Source organism: Oryx dammah, unplaced genomic scaffold (genome assembly GCF_014754425.2).
Source record: "Oryx dammah isolate SB20612 unplaced genomic scaffold, SCBI_Odam_1.1 HiC_scaffold_21, whole genome shotgun sequence".
NCBI lineage: Eukaryota > Metazoa > Chordata > Mammalia > Artiodactyla > Bovidae > Oryx > Oryx dammah.
Genome location: NW_024070205.1, coordinates 1,239,189 through 1,255,982, shown reverse-complemented (window position 1 = coordinate 1,255,982; position 16,794 = coordinate 1,239,189). Strand labels below are relative to the sequence as shown.

General features: G+C 62.8%; 1 protein-coding gene across 2 annotated transcripts in view; it reads left to right on the top strand.

Annotated features, from left to right (window-relative positions):
• Positions 1–2,081: 2,081 nt before the first annotated feature.
• The window catches only part of IGFN1 (immunoglobulin like and fibronectin type III domain containing 1), a 32,933-nt gene continuing 18,220 nt past the window's right edge, over positions 2,082–16,794 (top strand). Inside the window, exons 1-13 of one of the 2 annotated variants that reach the window (XM_040263219.1) lie at positions 2,082–2,183; positions 4,259–4,295; positions 4,690–4,812; positions 5,856–5,995; positions 6,923–7,022; positions 8,560–8,604; positions 8,875–8,920; positions 9,407–9,584; positions 10,298–10,411; positions 12,169–12,337; positions 13,334–13,606; positions 14,310–16,655; positions 16,710–16,759. In XM_040263219.1, coding sequence (XP_040119153.1) covers positions 4,289–4,295; positions 4,690–4,812; positions 5,856–5,995; positions 6,923–7,022; positions 8,560–8,604; positions 8,875–8,920; positions 9,407–9,584; positions 10,298–10,411; positions 12,169–12,337; positions 13,334–13,606; positions 14,310–16,655; positions 16,710–16,759 — 3,591 coding nt within the window. In that variant the 5' untranslated portion in view covers positions 2,082–2,183; positions 4,259–4,288. The remainder of the gene's footprint in view (positions 2,184–4,258; positions 4,296–4,689; positions 4,813–5,855; positions 5,996–6,922; positions 7,023–8,559; positions 8,605–8,874; positions 8,921–9,406; positions 9,585–10,297; positions 10,412–12,168; positions 12,338–13,333; positions 13,607–14,309; positions 16,656–16,709; positions 16,760–16,794) is intronic. The other variant, XM_040263220.1, reaches the window with a different exon arrangement.

Genomic DNA, 16,794 nt, shown 5'->3' with positions numbered 1-16,794 from the left:
AGGGGTCCCGTGGGAGCCTGAGCTCTGCATCCCGGGGGGACAGGAGAGCGGTAGTAAGCTGGGCCGTGTCTTCACCCAGAGTCATCGAGGGAGAAAGAACAGCATAGCCCCCGCCCAGAGCGCTTCTGGGGCTGGGGGGAGCCTTCCGCTAATCAAGGGCCCCGGGGGCTTGCGGCTCCATCCCTCAGGAGGGCTGGGAAGGCCATGCCCGGGGAGGGTGTGAGATTTCCCTGGCTCGCTGGGAAGGGTCCTGGAGGACAGTCAGAACACCGATGTCAGCGAGCGTGGTGGCCAGCAAATACCGCGGAGGGCTGGGCTGGGAGCTTGGCGACCACATTTGTGCACCTTTTTCACCCTGTGCGGTCACAGAGGCCCACGCCACTGCCTGGCCCCAGACGGGTGATGCCGGGAACTCTCACCTTCACGGTGTGCGTGGCCGACTTGGCCGCACACCGTGTTCCTTTGACAGAGGACAGAGGACGCAGGGTGGAGGGTAGAGGACGCGGGAGAGCCGTGGGCCCAACTCATCAGAGTCCTGACGTTTCAACTGCAGCCAGTGCAGAGCGGGCCGGCTCCTCTGAGCAGGCCTGGGGGCCGCCTCCGGCTCCGGGGAGACTACGAGCTACCCACGCTAGCCCAGATGACGCAGCACTGCAGTCCAGGAGCCCCTGGAGAAGGGCCGCAGGGCCCCACGAGGCAGAGCACCTGGGGCAACCAGACCCCCTCCTGGGAGCCGGACTCCTGCCTCTAACTCCCAGCTGCCTCCAGCCCCTTGTCTGCCCTGCGGCAGAGCGGGCTGCTTGAAAACTGCCAACGGATCCTGTCCCCCGCCAGGATACAGATCACGTCTCGCCACGGCCTCCAAAGCCCGCCTGTCCACGCCCACCTCCCTGGTCTTTCCTCGGGGTCCCTCTGGAGCAGTCAGGGCACTGTCACCGGCTAGATAGCATCTGTCTGCCCGCTAGACCCACATCAGGAGCACCCCGTCTACACTCACCTGCGTTTCCCCAGAGCCCACCACAGCGCTAGACCCAGGGTCCCAGGGGTGGGTGGGGCATTCAACACCTATTTGTTGAATAAATAAAGCACCAACTTCTGATATCCAGAGTTAGAAACAGGCAGGAAACACACAACCCGTGTGTATGTACCCGCACAACACACACACACACCCTGAGTGTGAGAGATCAGACACCTGCCCCCAGAGTACACACACGAGCGAGCCCCGGGTCCGCAATGTGCTGGGGTGTGTGTAACCACCGTGCCCTCCCCTGAGAGGAACCTTGGCCTCTTTGCCTTCCACTGTGTCCGGATCTGTGATCAAGCCTTGCTTACTGGAGGAGACAAACCAGTTCCCTGTCCTGAAGGAGCAAGCAGGTGTTGTCCCCAAGCAGAAAGGGCGGCCCTGTGCCCCGGCTCCTTCTGGGCCCGCCTGCCCCCCCATCCTAAAGGAAACCTATTACCAGCCCCCCACCCCGATTCCCACCTTCCATCTGCATGTCCTAACACCCAGGCGTCTGCCCTGCCTGCTTCAGCCCCCAGCCCTGCTGGCAGGGCCAGCTCTCCCACCTCAGGAAGCTCACCACCTCCTGGGAGGCCTCCTGGCTGTAGACTCCTGGGGTCTCACCCTGCCCCTGGCCCCCTCAGGGGTTACACCCTCTGATCTGTTGGGGGCTGAGACTCACTCCCCAAGGCTGGGTTTGTTTGGTGCCACTTCAGATGCCGATTCCCAAGAGGGCAGTGCCTTTGGGTGTCTGCGTGACTTATGGTGTCAAGGGTCCCCAGGGGTCAGCTTAGTGGAAAAATTAAGGCCTTGGATGATGAGAAGGCGCCCGCTAAGAGGATCATATAAGCAAGGCCACGCGGGGTGGACTTGACCAAGCCAATCTGAGAGCTTAATGCTCCGCAAGGAATTGGATGAGTCCATGTCACAGGACCCTTCCATCTCTGACCTCCCGGGAGGCGAGGGCGGGAACCCCGGGGGGCCCTGCCCTGCCAAGCCCAGGCTGGAGGAGGAGGAGGAAGGAGGCGGGCTGAGTGGGAGGGGCGGGGGCAGCGGGAGTCTGCCGTGACCTACATCTGTCCCGGCGCCACCGGGCCACCGGCAGTCCATTCAGAGCCTCCGGCAGCAGCTGGCCGCGGGGAGGCGGGAGCGGCAGGGAGGCCGGAGGCGGCTGTGCTCCCAGGTCAGCGGGCTCTGCACACCTGGCTGCCCACCGGGGCGGGGGCAGGGAGGGCGAGGCTGGGGTCCCGCTGCCCTTCTCTGCTCAGGAAGGGCAGGCAGGGGCAGGAACCCAGGAGCCCCCTGGGCGGTGCATCCCCTCCGATGGCTGGGGACACTTGGAGGACGGAGCCGCGGCGAGCCTGTCGGGGCAGTTCTGTTCCAGGCTCAGACTCTCCCAGCGCTGCTCAGCTGGCAACGCCGACCAGCTTAAATACTCTGAGCAGCTGTCCAGAATAAGGACCTCCGGTCTGGAACTCGGCACATCTTGATTAATAACATGGTCAAACAGGGAGAAGAGCGCCGGGTGTCTCTCCCTGCCCTGACTCCTACGCGTTGAGAAGCTGGAGGCAGCAGGAAGCGGGAGGGCTGGATGAAGCTGGTGGGGTGGGGGCGGAGGGCTGAGGGCCTGGGGGAGACCGGGAGGCATTTGCGGGGACTCAAGCTGCCGTTTGGTGCAGAGAGTTAAAATTCTTCTCCAAAGTGGGAGAAAGCTTGGAGCAGAGCGTCTCCTCCCCAATGCCTCCTCCTCTCCATGAGGACCACGACCCTCTGGTCTCCAACCAAACGGATAGCTCACCCTTCGCCTTTGACCTTGTCCCGGATCTGGCTTACTCCTGAAGAGGCAGAGGTCGGGAGGGCGAGCTGGTCAAAGTGGGCCCCAGGGTGCCCGTGGGGGCTCAGCCACTCTCCCGTCTCAGCTGGGGTCTGGAGGCGGGAGGCTGGAGGGACAGACGCGGGAGGATTATGCTTCTTGGCATGTGACGAACCGCTGAGTAAGTAACCGAGAGCCGCTCGAGGGTGATGGAGACACAGGGTGAAGGTGCTGACTAAGAGGTCCGCGCTCGCTGCGCCAGCATGGGGGCGGTGGGCAGGCTTGGGGTGGTGGTCCTGGGCGTGGGTGGGACAGAGCCCCCCACCCTCACCCCCGCCACGGCCAGCTGGGTTCCCCGCCGTCCCCCTCGCCCTGCCCGGCAACTCCCTGCGGAACGGCGGCTGTGGCCCGTGACCGCCCCAGAACGCGCTGGCGCACTGCGGCATTCCAGCGCACTGCGGCATTCCGGCGCGCAGGGGCAGTGGCTGGGCTGGGGGGGACGCCCCGGGCCCGGGTGCCAGCGGGTGGGCAGTTGTGAAACGGAGGCTCCTCGCTTGGAGGACGGAATGTGCCACGTCATGTGATTCTATACTGAGGGCTCTTTGGGCAGGAAATGGAATCTCCAAAATGGAACCCTTGGCCACGGGCCAAGCGCACCAGGGGTGGGACTGCTGGGAAGTTCTTTTAAGACACCCCCTTCCTGCTCGACTCACGGCTCTCCTTACTGCTCTCAGCCCAGCCCAGCCCCAGGCCCCCTGCCCTCTCCTGGCGGCCTGCCCCGTCAGCCTCAATGGATGGCGGTTCGATGCCGTTGAGCGGGAGTCAGAGGGGTGCTGCTGGTGGTGGAGGGGGTCTGGGAGGCACTCTTGCCCACCTGACATTATAACTCACTGGCTTTGGAGGGGGTGGATGGATTTATGGAGATCCGGATGTCCTGGACTAGAAGACCTTACGGGCAGCCCGGGGATCCTTGCCCACAGGCCTGGCGATCTGCATTCCAGACTGGGTGGGGTGGGAGCTGGAGGGCTGCGGGCCCTGCTCAAAACTCTCGGGGCTGGTGGAGGGGCCCGCAGTCCCAGGGGGTGCCGCTGGAGAGTTCTCATCCCGTCAAGGGGCCAGGCAGGAAACAGCTGGGAGACCCTGAGGTCTGGAGTTTGCCTTCCTGACTTGGGGATGGCTGTGTGTCGCCCTCCGAGCGTCCTCTGGGCCTGGGGCCCCACCGCCAGGCCAGATCTCCAGCACAGCTTGTAGCTCACCCACGGTTTCCTTTCCCTGGATGAGATTCCAAGCGGGCAGTGCCCTACCCTCCCTGGTCTCCGGGAGGTGGGCCATGCTGGGCCAGCGAGTCGGGGAGAGGAGCTCCCAGCCGGCCGGGGTGCCGAAGTATGGGAAGGACGGGGTGACCAGCCTGGACCTTTCTCAGCAACCCCTCCTTCTGTTTTCAGATCAGTCAGCGCCCAAGAGGAGCCGGAACCATGGCAGGTGGGAGAAGCGCCCCCTCCACTCTGCTCACCCCACATGGCGCCCACCAGGAGAGGGCGGGGGGCAGGGCAAAGAGCACGTGCCTTGTTAGTTCCGGATTTGGATAAAACTTGTTTTCCTGAATCCGAGGTGCAGAGCCCCGCCATGGGCCCCGATTCCCACCAGGAGCCCTTTTCCACTCTCCCTTCCCCACCCCCCTCTCCTGGGACCCTCCTGGGGTCTCCCCAGGGCACCCATGGCCACTCCCCTGGGGCGGCACTCACGCGTGGTAAGACCACCGCCACACCCGCCTGAAAGCCCCAAAGCCCTTCTCCTCGGAGGAGCGGAGAAGCCAGCTGCCCCTCCGGCGACAGGCCTAAACTGAGGCCCCCTCCCTTCCCGTCACCTCCTCCAGGGAAGTCCCTCAAGAAGTCTTCCGCGCCGGGCGTGAACATCTGGCAGCTGGTGGAGGAGGTGCCCAAAGGCTGCAGTACACCCGACTTCGTGCAGAGGCCCGTCGCCTTGGCGCTGCAGGAGGGTGAGGCCCGGGAGGGGACTGGAGGGGACGGGGGACCCCGGGCCTGCCCCAGCCCAGCCCCCAGCCCGTGCCCACCACTTCACCCTACACCTGGGGGTGCCGGGTCCCCGCAGGGCGCGGGGCCTGAGGAGCAGGCAGGTAGAGGGGTGCAGGCCTACCGCGGGACAGGCATCTGGGAAGGAGGGTGGGGGTGTGGTGAGTCGGGAAGCAGAGGCTCAAGAGGCGGCCCTGGGGCCCTCCCTCTCCCGGCCCACAGCAGCTCTGCAAGAGGCACCCTTGGAACAGAGTGAAATGGGGCCGCCCCACAGCAGCCCCAGGGCCCACAGGCCGCAGAGAATGGAACCCGGGCGGGAAGCAGAGGGAACGGGCCGTGGGGAGGGGTGAGCGGGCACTCTTTCCCCAGCACGGGCCCCCCAGCGGGTTTCAGAGCCCCTCGTTCTGGCCTAAGGAAAATAACGCCCCCTCCCCCACTAGATCTGACTATATCTCCAACAACACTGTCACGAGAAACTGCGTCTCTCATCAGGGGTGGGGGACTTACATCTTTACTCCAAACTGTCCTCTGCTGAGACACCCCCGGCGGGGCTGGGGGCGTGAGGGCGGGAAGCAACCCCACCCCCACCCCCCCGCCCCACCGGCTTCCAGCCAGGGACAGAGCTGGGCTCTTTCCCGAGGCTGGAACCTCGGGTCTCAGGACCGGACCCTTCGAGCACCACCACCAGGCTTTTCCAAGGTCACAGTCCTCCCCCCAGAGAGTGGACACAGGACCCACAGAGGACTCTCCCTTCCCAGTTCCCGGAGAGTGCTTCAGGCCTCCGCCCCGCCCTGGCCCTCAGGGGCACACACAGACAGGGGGAGGGTGTCCTTGGGGTGCCTGAAACTGCGCTCCTGCCTGGGGACCTCGGGTCCCCAGGACCAAGGGCAGGCACCCCTCTTGGAATGAACAGCTTAAGTGCCCAGAGCAACACAGAGAGCATGCGTTAAAATCCCCGTCTGTCCTCCCCCAACCCGTCAAACTGCCCGCCCACCTCTTCCGGTTACAGGGAAGACTGCCACCTTCCGGGCTGTGGTCTGCGGGGAGCCCAGGCCCAGGGTGCGCTGGCACTGCTCCAAAGGGGACCTCAGCAGCTCCAGCAAGTACCAGGTCTCGTCCAGCACGGGCAGCAGGGAGCACGTGCTGCAGGTAGGGACTGCGGTCCTCCTGGGCAGGGGTCCTCCCTTCTCCTCCCAGAGCCAGGGTAGACCAGCAGGCCGGCCAACCTCTGCTGACAGAGAGCTGGAGCTTCCTTCAAGCCCTGGAAGCAAGCTGCCTGGGTTACCACCCCAGCCTTGAAAAGTCACCTTATTCTCTCTCTCTTCCTCTGTGAATTGGGGTGATGATAGTGCCTCCATCATGGGGCTTTTATGAGCATTGAAGGTTTAGCTAATAAACCCCCCAGGCCCGACCTGCAGTGAGCACTCAGTCGATATAGGTCAGTATCAGTAATATTCACAGTTACACATCACAGAACAGCTACTACAAGCTGCTCCCGGGCTAATCGTCTGACCTAGACTGTATATTTAAATCCCGACCACTCGCCGCTTTGGGGCATTATTATTATTATTATTATTATTATTTCGGCCACGCTGTGCAGCATGCAGCATCTTAATTCCCTGACCGGGGTTCCAACCCACGCGCCCTGCATTGGGAGCTTGGCGTTTTAACCACTGGACTCCCAGGAAACTGCCAACTTTTTTTGTTTATTTATTTTATTAATATTATTTGCCACTCTGCACAGCTTGCAAGATCCTAGCTCACTGACCAGGGTTCTATAAGCTCTATTTTACCCTCGTTTTATAAGTAAATAAGCTAAGGTCCAGGAAGGTTAGGTAAGGGGCCTGCAGCACACACCAGAGAGGGTAGTTAGTCCCGGATCCGCTGGACTCCGGGAAGCCACCCTCTGCCCGCCGCAGCCCTGACCTAGGTTTGGTCTCGGGGTCTGCTTTCCTGATGAACACGGTGAGGTCCATGAAGACAAGAGCTTGCCTTGTTCATCTTTATGACGTAGTTATGTCCAGTGACTGGAGGAAGGGGGGCTAGCCCTGTCCCCTGCCCTCGGCCTCTCTGCAGATCAGTAAGCTGACCGGCGAGGACACGGACGTGTACCGCTGCACTGCCGTGAATGCCTATGGAGAGGCCACGTGCTCAGCGAGGCTCACGGTCATCGAAGGTGGGCCTGCCCGACCCCCGCCTCTGCCCGCCTCCCTCCTGCCCCACTGGAGCTCAGGGTGTGGGAGAGCCCTAAGGGGGTCAGGCCTCAAGCCTGGGGGTATGTGGGGGGCCATGGAGGCCGCAGCCCCGCCAGGCTTCATCCACTGCCCGCAGCCTCTGCCCCGGTTGGGGAGGCTCACGCCCGCAGGCACCCCTGCAGCTGTGCTGGGTGAGGTCCCCTCGGCCCCGAGGTGTGAGGTCGGGGTCTGAAAGTTGGTTTCTAGTCCAGTCTTCTGCTAACTCGCCCAGGGGGCTTCGATTTCATCTCCTGGCCTCTGCTGTTTTGCACAGGTCTGCGTGGAGTGGGGTGAGAGTTGGGGGACAGGTAACACAAAGGCCAGATCCTGCCTCAGACATGCTTTGCTTTGGTTTGCTCATGTTTCCGAAATTTCAAATTAATCGTCAGCAAGGAATCGAAAGTAAACGTGTCTTGGAAAGCGGATCTCATCTCTCAGTTGGTTATGCTTTTGTGCATGAGTAACAGAAAACCCTCCTCGATGTGGCTCAAGAAGCAAGCCACTTTCCTAGGCCCACAATGACAAGTCCCAGGGTGGGGACTGCTCAAGTCCCAGAGCTCAGGGCTGCTGGGGGGAGCCAGATGCTTCCCGCGGTGTGCCACCCCGACCTCGCAGGCTGGCTGCTACAGACCCGGCTAACCCACGTGCAGGCAGGAAGCCGGGAAGGAGTGGCCCTGGGACGTCTGGTCCTTTTATCAAGAAACAAAAGCTAATACATTATTGTAGATCAACTATACTTCAATAAAGAAGGATCTTACAACTGTGAAAATAGTACTTCCAAGGAACGCATGAAATTCATATTGACCTGTACAGTGTAAATTCTTTGTTCTTCAGTAAAAGTTTTAAGGTTTTAGGAAAACTGAGTTAGAGAACTTCTCCCCTGCAGACAGAGGCATAGGTAACTTGTCTTGTTAAGGTAACCAGTGCAAAACCAGGTTTCAGATGGGAAACCTGCGGCAAGCTAGGATTTTGAAGCGAGATTATTATTTAAACACTCATTTATTTCGTGTGTTCCTGCTCTCTCAACGCCCACTGCCCAGGTCATGTCTCCTGGCCATTCCTGGTTTCGAGGGGAGCCAGGAAGGCGAGAGGCCTGCCCTCTGGCCTCCCCAGGGGGCATATTTGATGCCCCCAGGCCTGGGCCCTGAAATGGCAGCTCTCAGGTGGAGGGGAGGACAGCTGCCCCTCAGATGCCCTGAGTGTGCTGTCACCAGCGGCTCCCCCACATTCACGCCGCCCCCAGCCCTGTCGACCTGTGAGTGGGCCGCCCTGAAGGATATGGGGATCAGGCTGCCCCCCTCGGTCACGCTCTGAGCGGGAGACACCCGGACCCTCGGCCGTGTTCTTCCTCTTCCTGGGTGGCCACCAGCCTTAGAGAGGACTGGGGGTGGGCTCCGCTGGTTCTCGAAGCCCCCCAGGGTTTCTCCTCTGTCTCCCCGCTGCCCACATTAACCGCCCCCTCTCTTCCTGACGGTCTAGTTGGCTTTCGGAAGAATCGGAAGAGGCCCAAGGAGCCCCAAGAGGGTAGGTGGGAAGTTGTCCCAAATCTCCTTAGGGTTTTGGGGGGAGGGGCTACCCCCTGCCAGCTCCCCGCACCTGGTCAAGCCCTCGGGGTGCTTCACAGGACATCACCAGCCCACAGGAGGGGGCTCCTTCCAAAGCCCCGTGGTCTGTCACGAGCCATGAACCCTTTCCAGCTCCCTTCCCCCCTCCCCCGGGGCTCCTACAGAGAAGCCCGTGTGAGCCCCGTGGAGTCCCACCTGAGGCTGGGGCTCATTCCTCTTCCTTTTGTAGACTTCAGGAAGGAGCTGGTGGACTTCCGGAAGATGTTGAAAAAGAGGTGGGCCTGGGCCTGTCCTGGGGAGGGGGTCTGGAGGCCCCGCCCCTGCTGCAAGCCAGGGGCACTTGCCTCTCCTCCCAGGGCCACTTGCCTCTCCTCCCAGGGCCAGGAGGGGAGCGGGGCTTCTGCTGGCCGGTGGGCTTGCTGGCAGCGCTGCACCCTAGGCTCCAGTGCTAAGCTCTGTGTCCTTGAGTAAATCATCTCCGCTCTCTGGGCTGTTTGTAAAATGTGCTCCACTCGAGCCACAGAATAATGTCCCCTCAGACACCCTGGTCTGAAAGCCGCAAGACAGTGGGTTAGGAGAGAGTTTCTCCTGGGAGCTGGAGCGGCCGTCTCTGGGCCCCCTCCAGTGCCGCCGCCGGGCAGTCTCCGCGGCCTCTTCCTCCAGGAAGCCAGCGCAGCGCTCACCCCCTCAGGGCGCCGGCCCGGTGGGGGACCAGCCCCTGGGGGTCCCGCGGTCTCTGACCTGCCCACCCCGTTCCCCAGGGACCCGCCTCCCGCCCCCAAGAAGAAGGTGGACATGGAGCAGGTGTGGCAGCTGCTGATGACGGCGGACCGGAAGGACTACGAGCAGATCTGCCTCAAGTACGGCATCGTGGACTTCCGCGGGATGCTGCGGCGGCTGCAGCGGATGAGCAAGGAGCGCGAGGAGAAGCTGGCGCCGGTACCGCCCCGCCCGCCCGGGGGGCGCCCGGGGGTGGGGTGGGGTCGGGGGAGCTCACATCCGGAGCGCCAGCAGTGGAGGGACCGCCCCCGAGCCGTCCCCACGCAGTGTCAGCTAAGGACCTGCGTCCTGGCTTTGAAGCCTGGCTCCGACATTCGCTGAAATCTGGGGCCTTGGAAAAGTTAGGGCTTCTGGGTCTTGGTTCCCCTCCTTGTAAAGTGGGTGTTGCAGGCATCCCTTACTTAGCGGTGGTCAGAGGATGGGCTTAAAGCACTAAACTCCGCAAAGGCTCGAGGTCCGCCCACTGCCGTCAGCACACCATCACCCGACCCTGGGGGTCTGTCTGATTTCTAATTTCTAAAGGCTTCCGGGAGACGGGCTTCGCCGCTTACAAACTGACAGAGAGCCGGAAAGTTTTCCCTGGGTCTAATATAGCCCTAGTAGAAGTCTCCTCTCTCTTCTGGAAACACAAAGCCACTTGCTTGCGTCACTTTGAGAACAGTGTTATCAGCTTGAAGGAGATTCATCCAACCTTCCATCCAGGGGCCCAGCTTTCCTGCTCCAGGCTGTCTGCTCAGCCTTGATGCAGGACCCAGCCTCTCCCTTGTAACCCAGCACACTCGGGCTTGGGGGCTGCGGGGGGCTGGGGCCTGAGGACCCGGAGCTCCGAGGAGCACACTCAGAGGGTCTCCTGACGGGTTCATCTCCCCTAGTACCTCAACACCATCGCCAACCTGAGACATGTCCGAGTCAACAAGGACGGGATCGCAACCTTTGGCCTGGAGCTGGACCTCAAGAGTCCTGAGAGCAAGATTTACCTATACAAGGTGAGCCTGGGGCATTGCGGAGGGGGCCTGGCAGGGCTGCTGCTGGCCCCGGAGAGAATCCGTGCGAGGGATGGTGAGGACACGGGCGGTGGGCCCTGCGCCCCGTGGAGCCCCTTCCGGCTTTGCTGTGGTCAGGTCCAGGGTGTCCAGCCAGGGCACTGGGTCTTAAGAGGGTTCTTAGAAGTGCACCCCTCGCCTCTGAGCTCTCTTCCAGACACACCTCTGCGTGGGCCCCACGAGGAGTGACCCAGGTGGGGCTGGGGCAGGGATCCAGAGGGGGTGGGCTGGGGGGTCACACTTGCCAGCTGTGTGACCTCAGGCAGGACGCTCGCCTCTGTGCTGGCTGCCTCATTTGTGTCACCAGCATAATGCAGGACCGGCCAGTCCCTCGGGGCGTCTCGCTGACAAATGAGCGCGTGTGTGCCCTCCCCCAGCTCCCTCCTCCTGTGCACCCTTCCCCACCTCTCACCAGCCTCACCTCCTTCCTCTGTCCCTCTGTCCACCATGGCCTTCCCCGCCATCCACATGGCTAACTCCGCCCTACAGAGACTCCCTGGTCCCCCATGTAGTGCTTTAAAAAAAAATTATTTTATATTGGAGTATAGCTGATAATCGGAGAAGGCGATGGCACCCCACTCCAGTCCTCTTGCCTGGAAAATCCCATGGACGGAGGAGCCTGGTGGGCTGCAGTCCGTGGGGTCGCTAAGAGTCAGACACGACTGAGCGACTTCACTTTGACTTTTCACTTTCATGCACTGGAGAAGGAAATGGCAACCCACTCCAGTGTTCTTGCCTGGAGAATCCCAGGGACGGGGGAGCCTGGTGGGCTGCCGTCTACGGGATCGCACAGAGTCGGACACGACTGAAGTGACTCAGCAGCCGCAGCAGCTGATAATGGTCTTCCCTAGTGGCTCAGATGGTAAAGCGTCTGCCGGCAATGTGGGTGACCTGGATTTGATCCCTGGGTCAGGAAGATCCCCTGGAGAGGGAAATGACAACCCACTCTAGTATTCTTGCCTAGAGAATCCCATGGAGAGAGGAGCCTGGTGGGCTACAGTCCATGGGGTCGCAAAGAGTCGAACACGCCTGAACGACTGAGCAGGCATGCCTGTACCCAAAGTGAAAAACAGACGATGACCTAGTACAGAGCCGTTCTAAATGTCTGGGTGGGTCACCTTTGTGACCCGGCCGTGGAGGCCGCACTGCCCGTCGCTAGCCTGGGAAAGATCAGAATTCCAAGCAGCATTTGTACTGAACGTGCATCACTTTCGCACCAAAGTCAGAAAATCACCAGGCGCGCTCTGGTGGGTCAGGGACGACCAGCAAGGAGCCAGTCTATCCAGGGCTTGGCTGAAGTGGGCGTGTGCTCGGGCCACTGGTAGTACTCTGGTTCCTCATGAATGAGAGCACGGGGACTAGCCACCGTGCTGCCTCCCTGCCCTGCTCGGGAAGGAGGTCCGCTCCGCCAGCCCGCCTGCCGACTCAGCGCTCTCTCGGGTGTCTCTTGCATAACGCCGGCAGATGGCAGATCGTTTACTCCGTCTCAGAGCCATGGATATTCCTAGAGCATGTATTTCCCTCCGACACACGCTCCGGGCCTCCTCCCCACCCCTCTCTGCCCCACCCCTCCTGGTCCCGCGTCATTTGGTGCCGAGGCCAGTGGGGAGCACGGCTGGTCGTCGGCAAGCAGGATGGGGGCAGGAGGAGCCCTGGACCCACGGAGGCCCTGTGCACCCCTTTTCCTCCCCTGGCCCCAGGATGGCAAGATGGTCCCCTATGGCTTCGACAACCAAACCAAGCACTGTCTGCGGCGTCTGGGGAAGCACTACCAGTTCCAGATTCAGGACCTGCAGCCAGAGGATGCCGGCATTTACCAGGTCCGGGTGGAGGATGCCCACGTCTTTTCCACGGAGCTGGAGGCCAGCGGTGAGTGGTCTGCCCTGAGCGTCTGGGCGGGCACCCGCGCACCTTCCGGCGGGGCTGCTGGATGGCCGGCATGCGGCCCCCTCGCCGTCCAGGAGAGGAGCTCGTGCCCGACGGTTAAATGTTGACGATCCCTTTTCAAAAGCTGCGGTCCGTGTTCTCTTGGTGCTGGGCTGGGTGCTGAGGGTTTCAGACGTGGGCTCTCACCCTGGCTCACGGTGCGTCCTCAGCATCCACTCCCCCTCAGGCCGGAGCTGCCCAGTTGCACAGCCTCCCTTCTGAGGCATGGCCCCCCCCATGACCCCCGGCAAGAAGCTCCACTGTCTCACCCCTCCCCTCCCTGCCTCCCCCATCCCCCCCAGGAATGGTCCCTCTCTCCATCATCAAACTCTGTCCCTTTCCACCACACCACCCCCTCTCAGCACCTGGCAGCTCAGGGGCGTTGGAGGGGGCTGATCCTTAGGGTGGGGGAAGCTTTCTGCAGATAAACCATGGAGGATGAGGCTGAGTCAGGCTAAAAAGGGGGTGAGACCTCCAGCTGGCCCAGCGCGGTGGACAGGGAAGGAGGCAGGGACCCTGGGCTCAGCCAGGCCTGCCTGTGAATTCTGGCTGGACCACCTCTTAGCTGCGGGAGCCATTTAGCTTGTAAAGCCTCAATTTTCAGACCTCATAGAGGGTAATGGCAACACCTGCCTTGGAGGTGGTCGTGAGGATCGGTCGGACAACAGGTATAAGGCTCCGTACTCAGCCTGTCCGTCTCCTTCCTGAACCTACCTGCCCCCGGGGAAAAGGCTCAGATTTAGAATTCCAGAATCTCACAGCCGCGTCTCACTGTTCATAGCCTAATTATAACTGCTCACTTTATGTGGAGAATCTGACACCTAGGGTGAGGGGTGACCTGTCCGAGGTGAGGCAGGCAGCTGTGGCCCAGCCGGCCTGCCCCGGGCGCCCCGGGCTCCCGGTGCCCCGCGTCGGCTCACGCCCCGCGTCTGCCTGCAGCCATCCCGCCCCGCGTGGTGGTCCCGCTGGCCGACGTCCGCTGCAAGGAGCGGGGGGATGCTGTCTTCGAGTGCACCCTGTCCAACCCCTGCCCCAGCGCTGCCTGGAGGTTCCAGCACCAGCCTCTCCACCTCAGTGACAAGTATGAGGTGTTCGTGTCCCCGGACGGGCGGACCCACCGGCTGCTGGTACGAGGGGTCCGCTTCTCCGACATGGGCCTCTACTCTCTGGGCACCAAGCTCCACGCCTCCAGCGCCTGGCTGGTGGTGGAAGGTGAGCAGGGACCCCGGGCTCTCCCTGCCTCGGCCAAGGCAGGCCCCGAGGCTCAGGGGCTAGGGCTCCCCTGTCAGTGTTCTGCACTGGGGACTCCTCGTCCCCAGAGGCCAGGAAGGCCCCCGAGAGCCATTCTCTACGCCTGCAGTGCGGGCCCTCCACGGTGAGCCCACCCTCCCTAGTGGCGTCTGCTCCACTGGGCACAGATCCAAGGTGGCCCTGGGGTCCTGGCCAGGGCTGAGGATAGTGGGCTAGGTCCTCTACGAGTGAGGAGCCCCTGGGTCAGGCCAAAGAACATCCTTAAACCCCCTTAGGGTTCTGGATTCAAGGTGATCCCAGGAAACTAAAGTTGACATTTATAAGACAGGCAATAGAACAAGTTGATTCAAAGGGGAAGAAAAAACAGCAAGGCAGCTGCCGGTGGCAGATGGCTTTTGGCTTTTGTATTTTCTCCCAAAGTCCTCCTGAACCACCGAGAAGGGTGGGCTGGGGCCTCGGGTACAGGACCGGGGAGGCGGTGATGGGGTGAGCCACCAGTGAGCTGGTCTGCCTGGCTTCCTCTGGAGATGGCTGGCTTGCTTCTCTGTTGGGGAAACTGAGGGTCAGGCAACTGGGGAGACTGCTGGGGTCTGAGAGGCGCCTTGGCCTGATTTAACAGGGCTTTTCTCTTCTCTCTCTCCGGGGGCGTGACCTCTTACCAAAGCTGAGAAGGATAAGAGCCTTCTGACCGCAGGCGCTGACCACCAGAGGCAGGCACAAGAAGGCCAGAGCCCAGAAGATTTCAGGAGTGCCCATGAGGAGGGGGACAGATCCAGAGAGGGGGGCCCCACAGGGAGCTTCCTCCAGAGAGCTGGGCTGGCCTCTGGGGCTACAGCCAGCCCAGACAGGGGCAGCCTGGGAGGGCCTGGTCACTCCTCGATGGGGGACGAGGAGGCAGCTCATGCAGCCTGGGGCCCTGGACAGGCCAGAGAGGGCTTTCTGGAAGAGGAGGGAGGCAGAGTCCCAGGTCTTGGGGTCGACCAGCTCCACGGAGGGAGAGAAGGGGACTGGAGCCTTCCGGGGGGCTTCATAGGGGGCTTGGAATCCGGGCTGGGACTCACGGGAGGCCAACAGCGAGGTCGCCACAGAGACGGGGCAGAGCCAATGGGAGCCCGGGAGGCGGGGTCCTGGCAGCCTAAGGCTGGAGGGCTGGGGGAGCGGGCCCCGTGGGGAGCCCAGGCTGGTCCTGTGGGGTCTGGCTTAGAAGGGCAAGGGTCAGAGATTCTGCAGGGGGAGAGCCTGGGTGAGCTGAAGGGAGGGCACGGTCTGAGTGGTGGGGTGGGGAGAGGCATGGCAGGCCCAGGGTGGGGCCACAGGGCTGGCCCAGGGGGCGCTGGAGGCGGCCGTGGGGCAGGGGACCCCGGAGCGCTGGAGCCTGTAGGAGGATGGGGCTCTAGCTCCACGGCAGGCTGGGGCCCTGAGTCCTGGGGCTCTGAGAAAGGGAGTGATGCTGACCACGGGGATTCAAGGGGCTCCTGGGGCTCAGGGGCATCTGCAGGCCGGCACCTCCAGGAGCCACCTGTATCTGGGGGTGAAATCTTCCTCCAGGGGCGCGGGGCTCCTGAGGCCAAAACCAGGACAGAGGCAGATGACGGAGGCCCAGGGGGTCCTGGGGGCTGGGGAGGGGGCCCACGGGGGCTCAGGGCACGGGAGGGCCCAGAGTCCGTGGGGGCCTTGGGTGAGGTGGGCCGCAGCTCCAGCGGGGCCCAGGATCCCCGGGCCTGGACCGCCAGTCGGGGGGCTCCAGGCAAGGCTGTGGGCCCAGGCCCTTGGGATGACACTGGGTCCGACCCCAGCAAAACCGGGGCCCACGGTAGGCCTGGAGTGCTAGAGTCCGGTGGGGAGCAAGGGGGTGAGGGTGGCCCCCAGGCGGCGGGGCTGACCGGGTCTGATGCCAGAAGCCACAGGCTCAGTGAGTCTTCAGGCCCTGGTGGGACCCTGGAAGACTCAGACGGGTTGAGAGGCTCAGGGGCCAGGGGGTCTGAGCCAGGTTTCTGGGATGGGTCCCAGAGCTCCAGAGAGAAAGCACCCAGAGGTGGGGTGGGCCACATGGGTGGCCTCGGAGGCCAGGAGGGGATGGAGTCTGGGCTGGGTGAGGGCTCCGGGTACCCTGGGGGAGCAAGCCCAGCCTATAGAGCTGGTTTCAGTGATGGCTTAGGTGGGCCAGGAGCCGCGGGTTTCAGCCGTGCTAGGGGCCCGGGAGGAGCAGAGTCTTGGGACAGGGTTGCTGGCAGCCGGGGCTCAGAGGTGCCCGCGGGCATGTGGTCTGGAGGCAAAGATGGTCGTGGTCCTGCAGGAAGGGCGTCTGAGGGACCTGCAAGCCTCAAGAATGGCTCGGGCGGTCCAGACAGGGGCCCCGTGGGCGGGAGCGGGGTGCATGCAGAGGCTGGGGGCACCTCCAGAGGCTGGGGAGACAGTGGCCCTGGGGGCAAGCATCTTCCTGGCGGCCTGGGCCAGCCTGGGACAGCGGGGTCACTGGGGAGAGGCAGCCTGGGGGCCTCCCTTGCAGCAGAGACTGTTGGGGAGGGACGCGCAGGGGCAGAGCCGGGGGGCTGGCGGGGAGTGGGGCCTTGGGGTCAGACTGGAGATGATGGGAGCTGCAGAGCCCTGGGGGGCCTGGGGGCTTCTGGAGAGGGAGCGGGTGAAGACGGCTCTGGGGTGTCCGGGTCTCTGCGAGCGGCAGGCCAAGTGCATGACACGGGTGGAGCCAGAGGCCTCGGTGTGGGGGTCTCTGGAGCTGGGGCTGGCCCCGGGGGCACTCACGGGGGCCCCCAGGCGTTAGCGTCTCGCCCTGGGGTGGCCGTTGAGGGCCGGTGGGCTGATGTATCCGGTGAAGGGCTGGGCTGTGGGGATGGGTCAGGCACTCCAGGGCCTCAGTCGATAGGAGGCAGGTCAGCTTATGGAGGAGGGTCCAGGGGCCCTGGGCCTGGGGGTGTAGAGCTAGTCGGGGAGGCGGCCTTTAGAGATGGTGTGGGGGGCCCTGGAGGAATAGGGGCAGGGGCTAAGGCGGGTCACAGGGGTGGTTTAGGGGGTTCTGGGGAGTCAGGGTCATGGGGTGAGGCAGGCTATAGAGATGGTTTAGGGGGTTCTGGAGGAATGGGGGCAGGCACTAAGGCTGGTTATGGGGATGGTTTAGGGGGTTCTGGGGG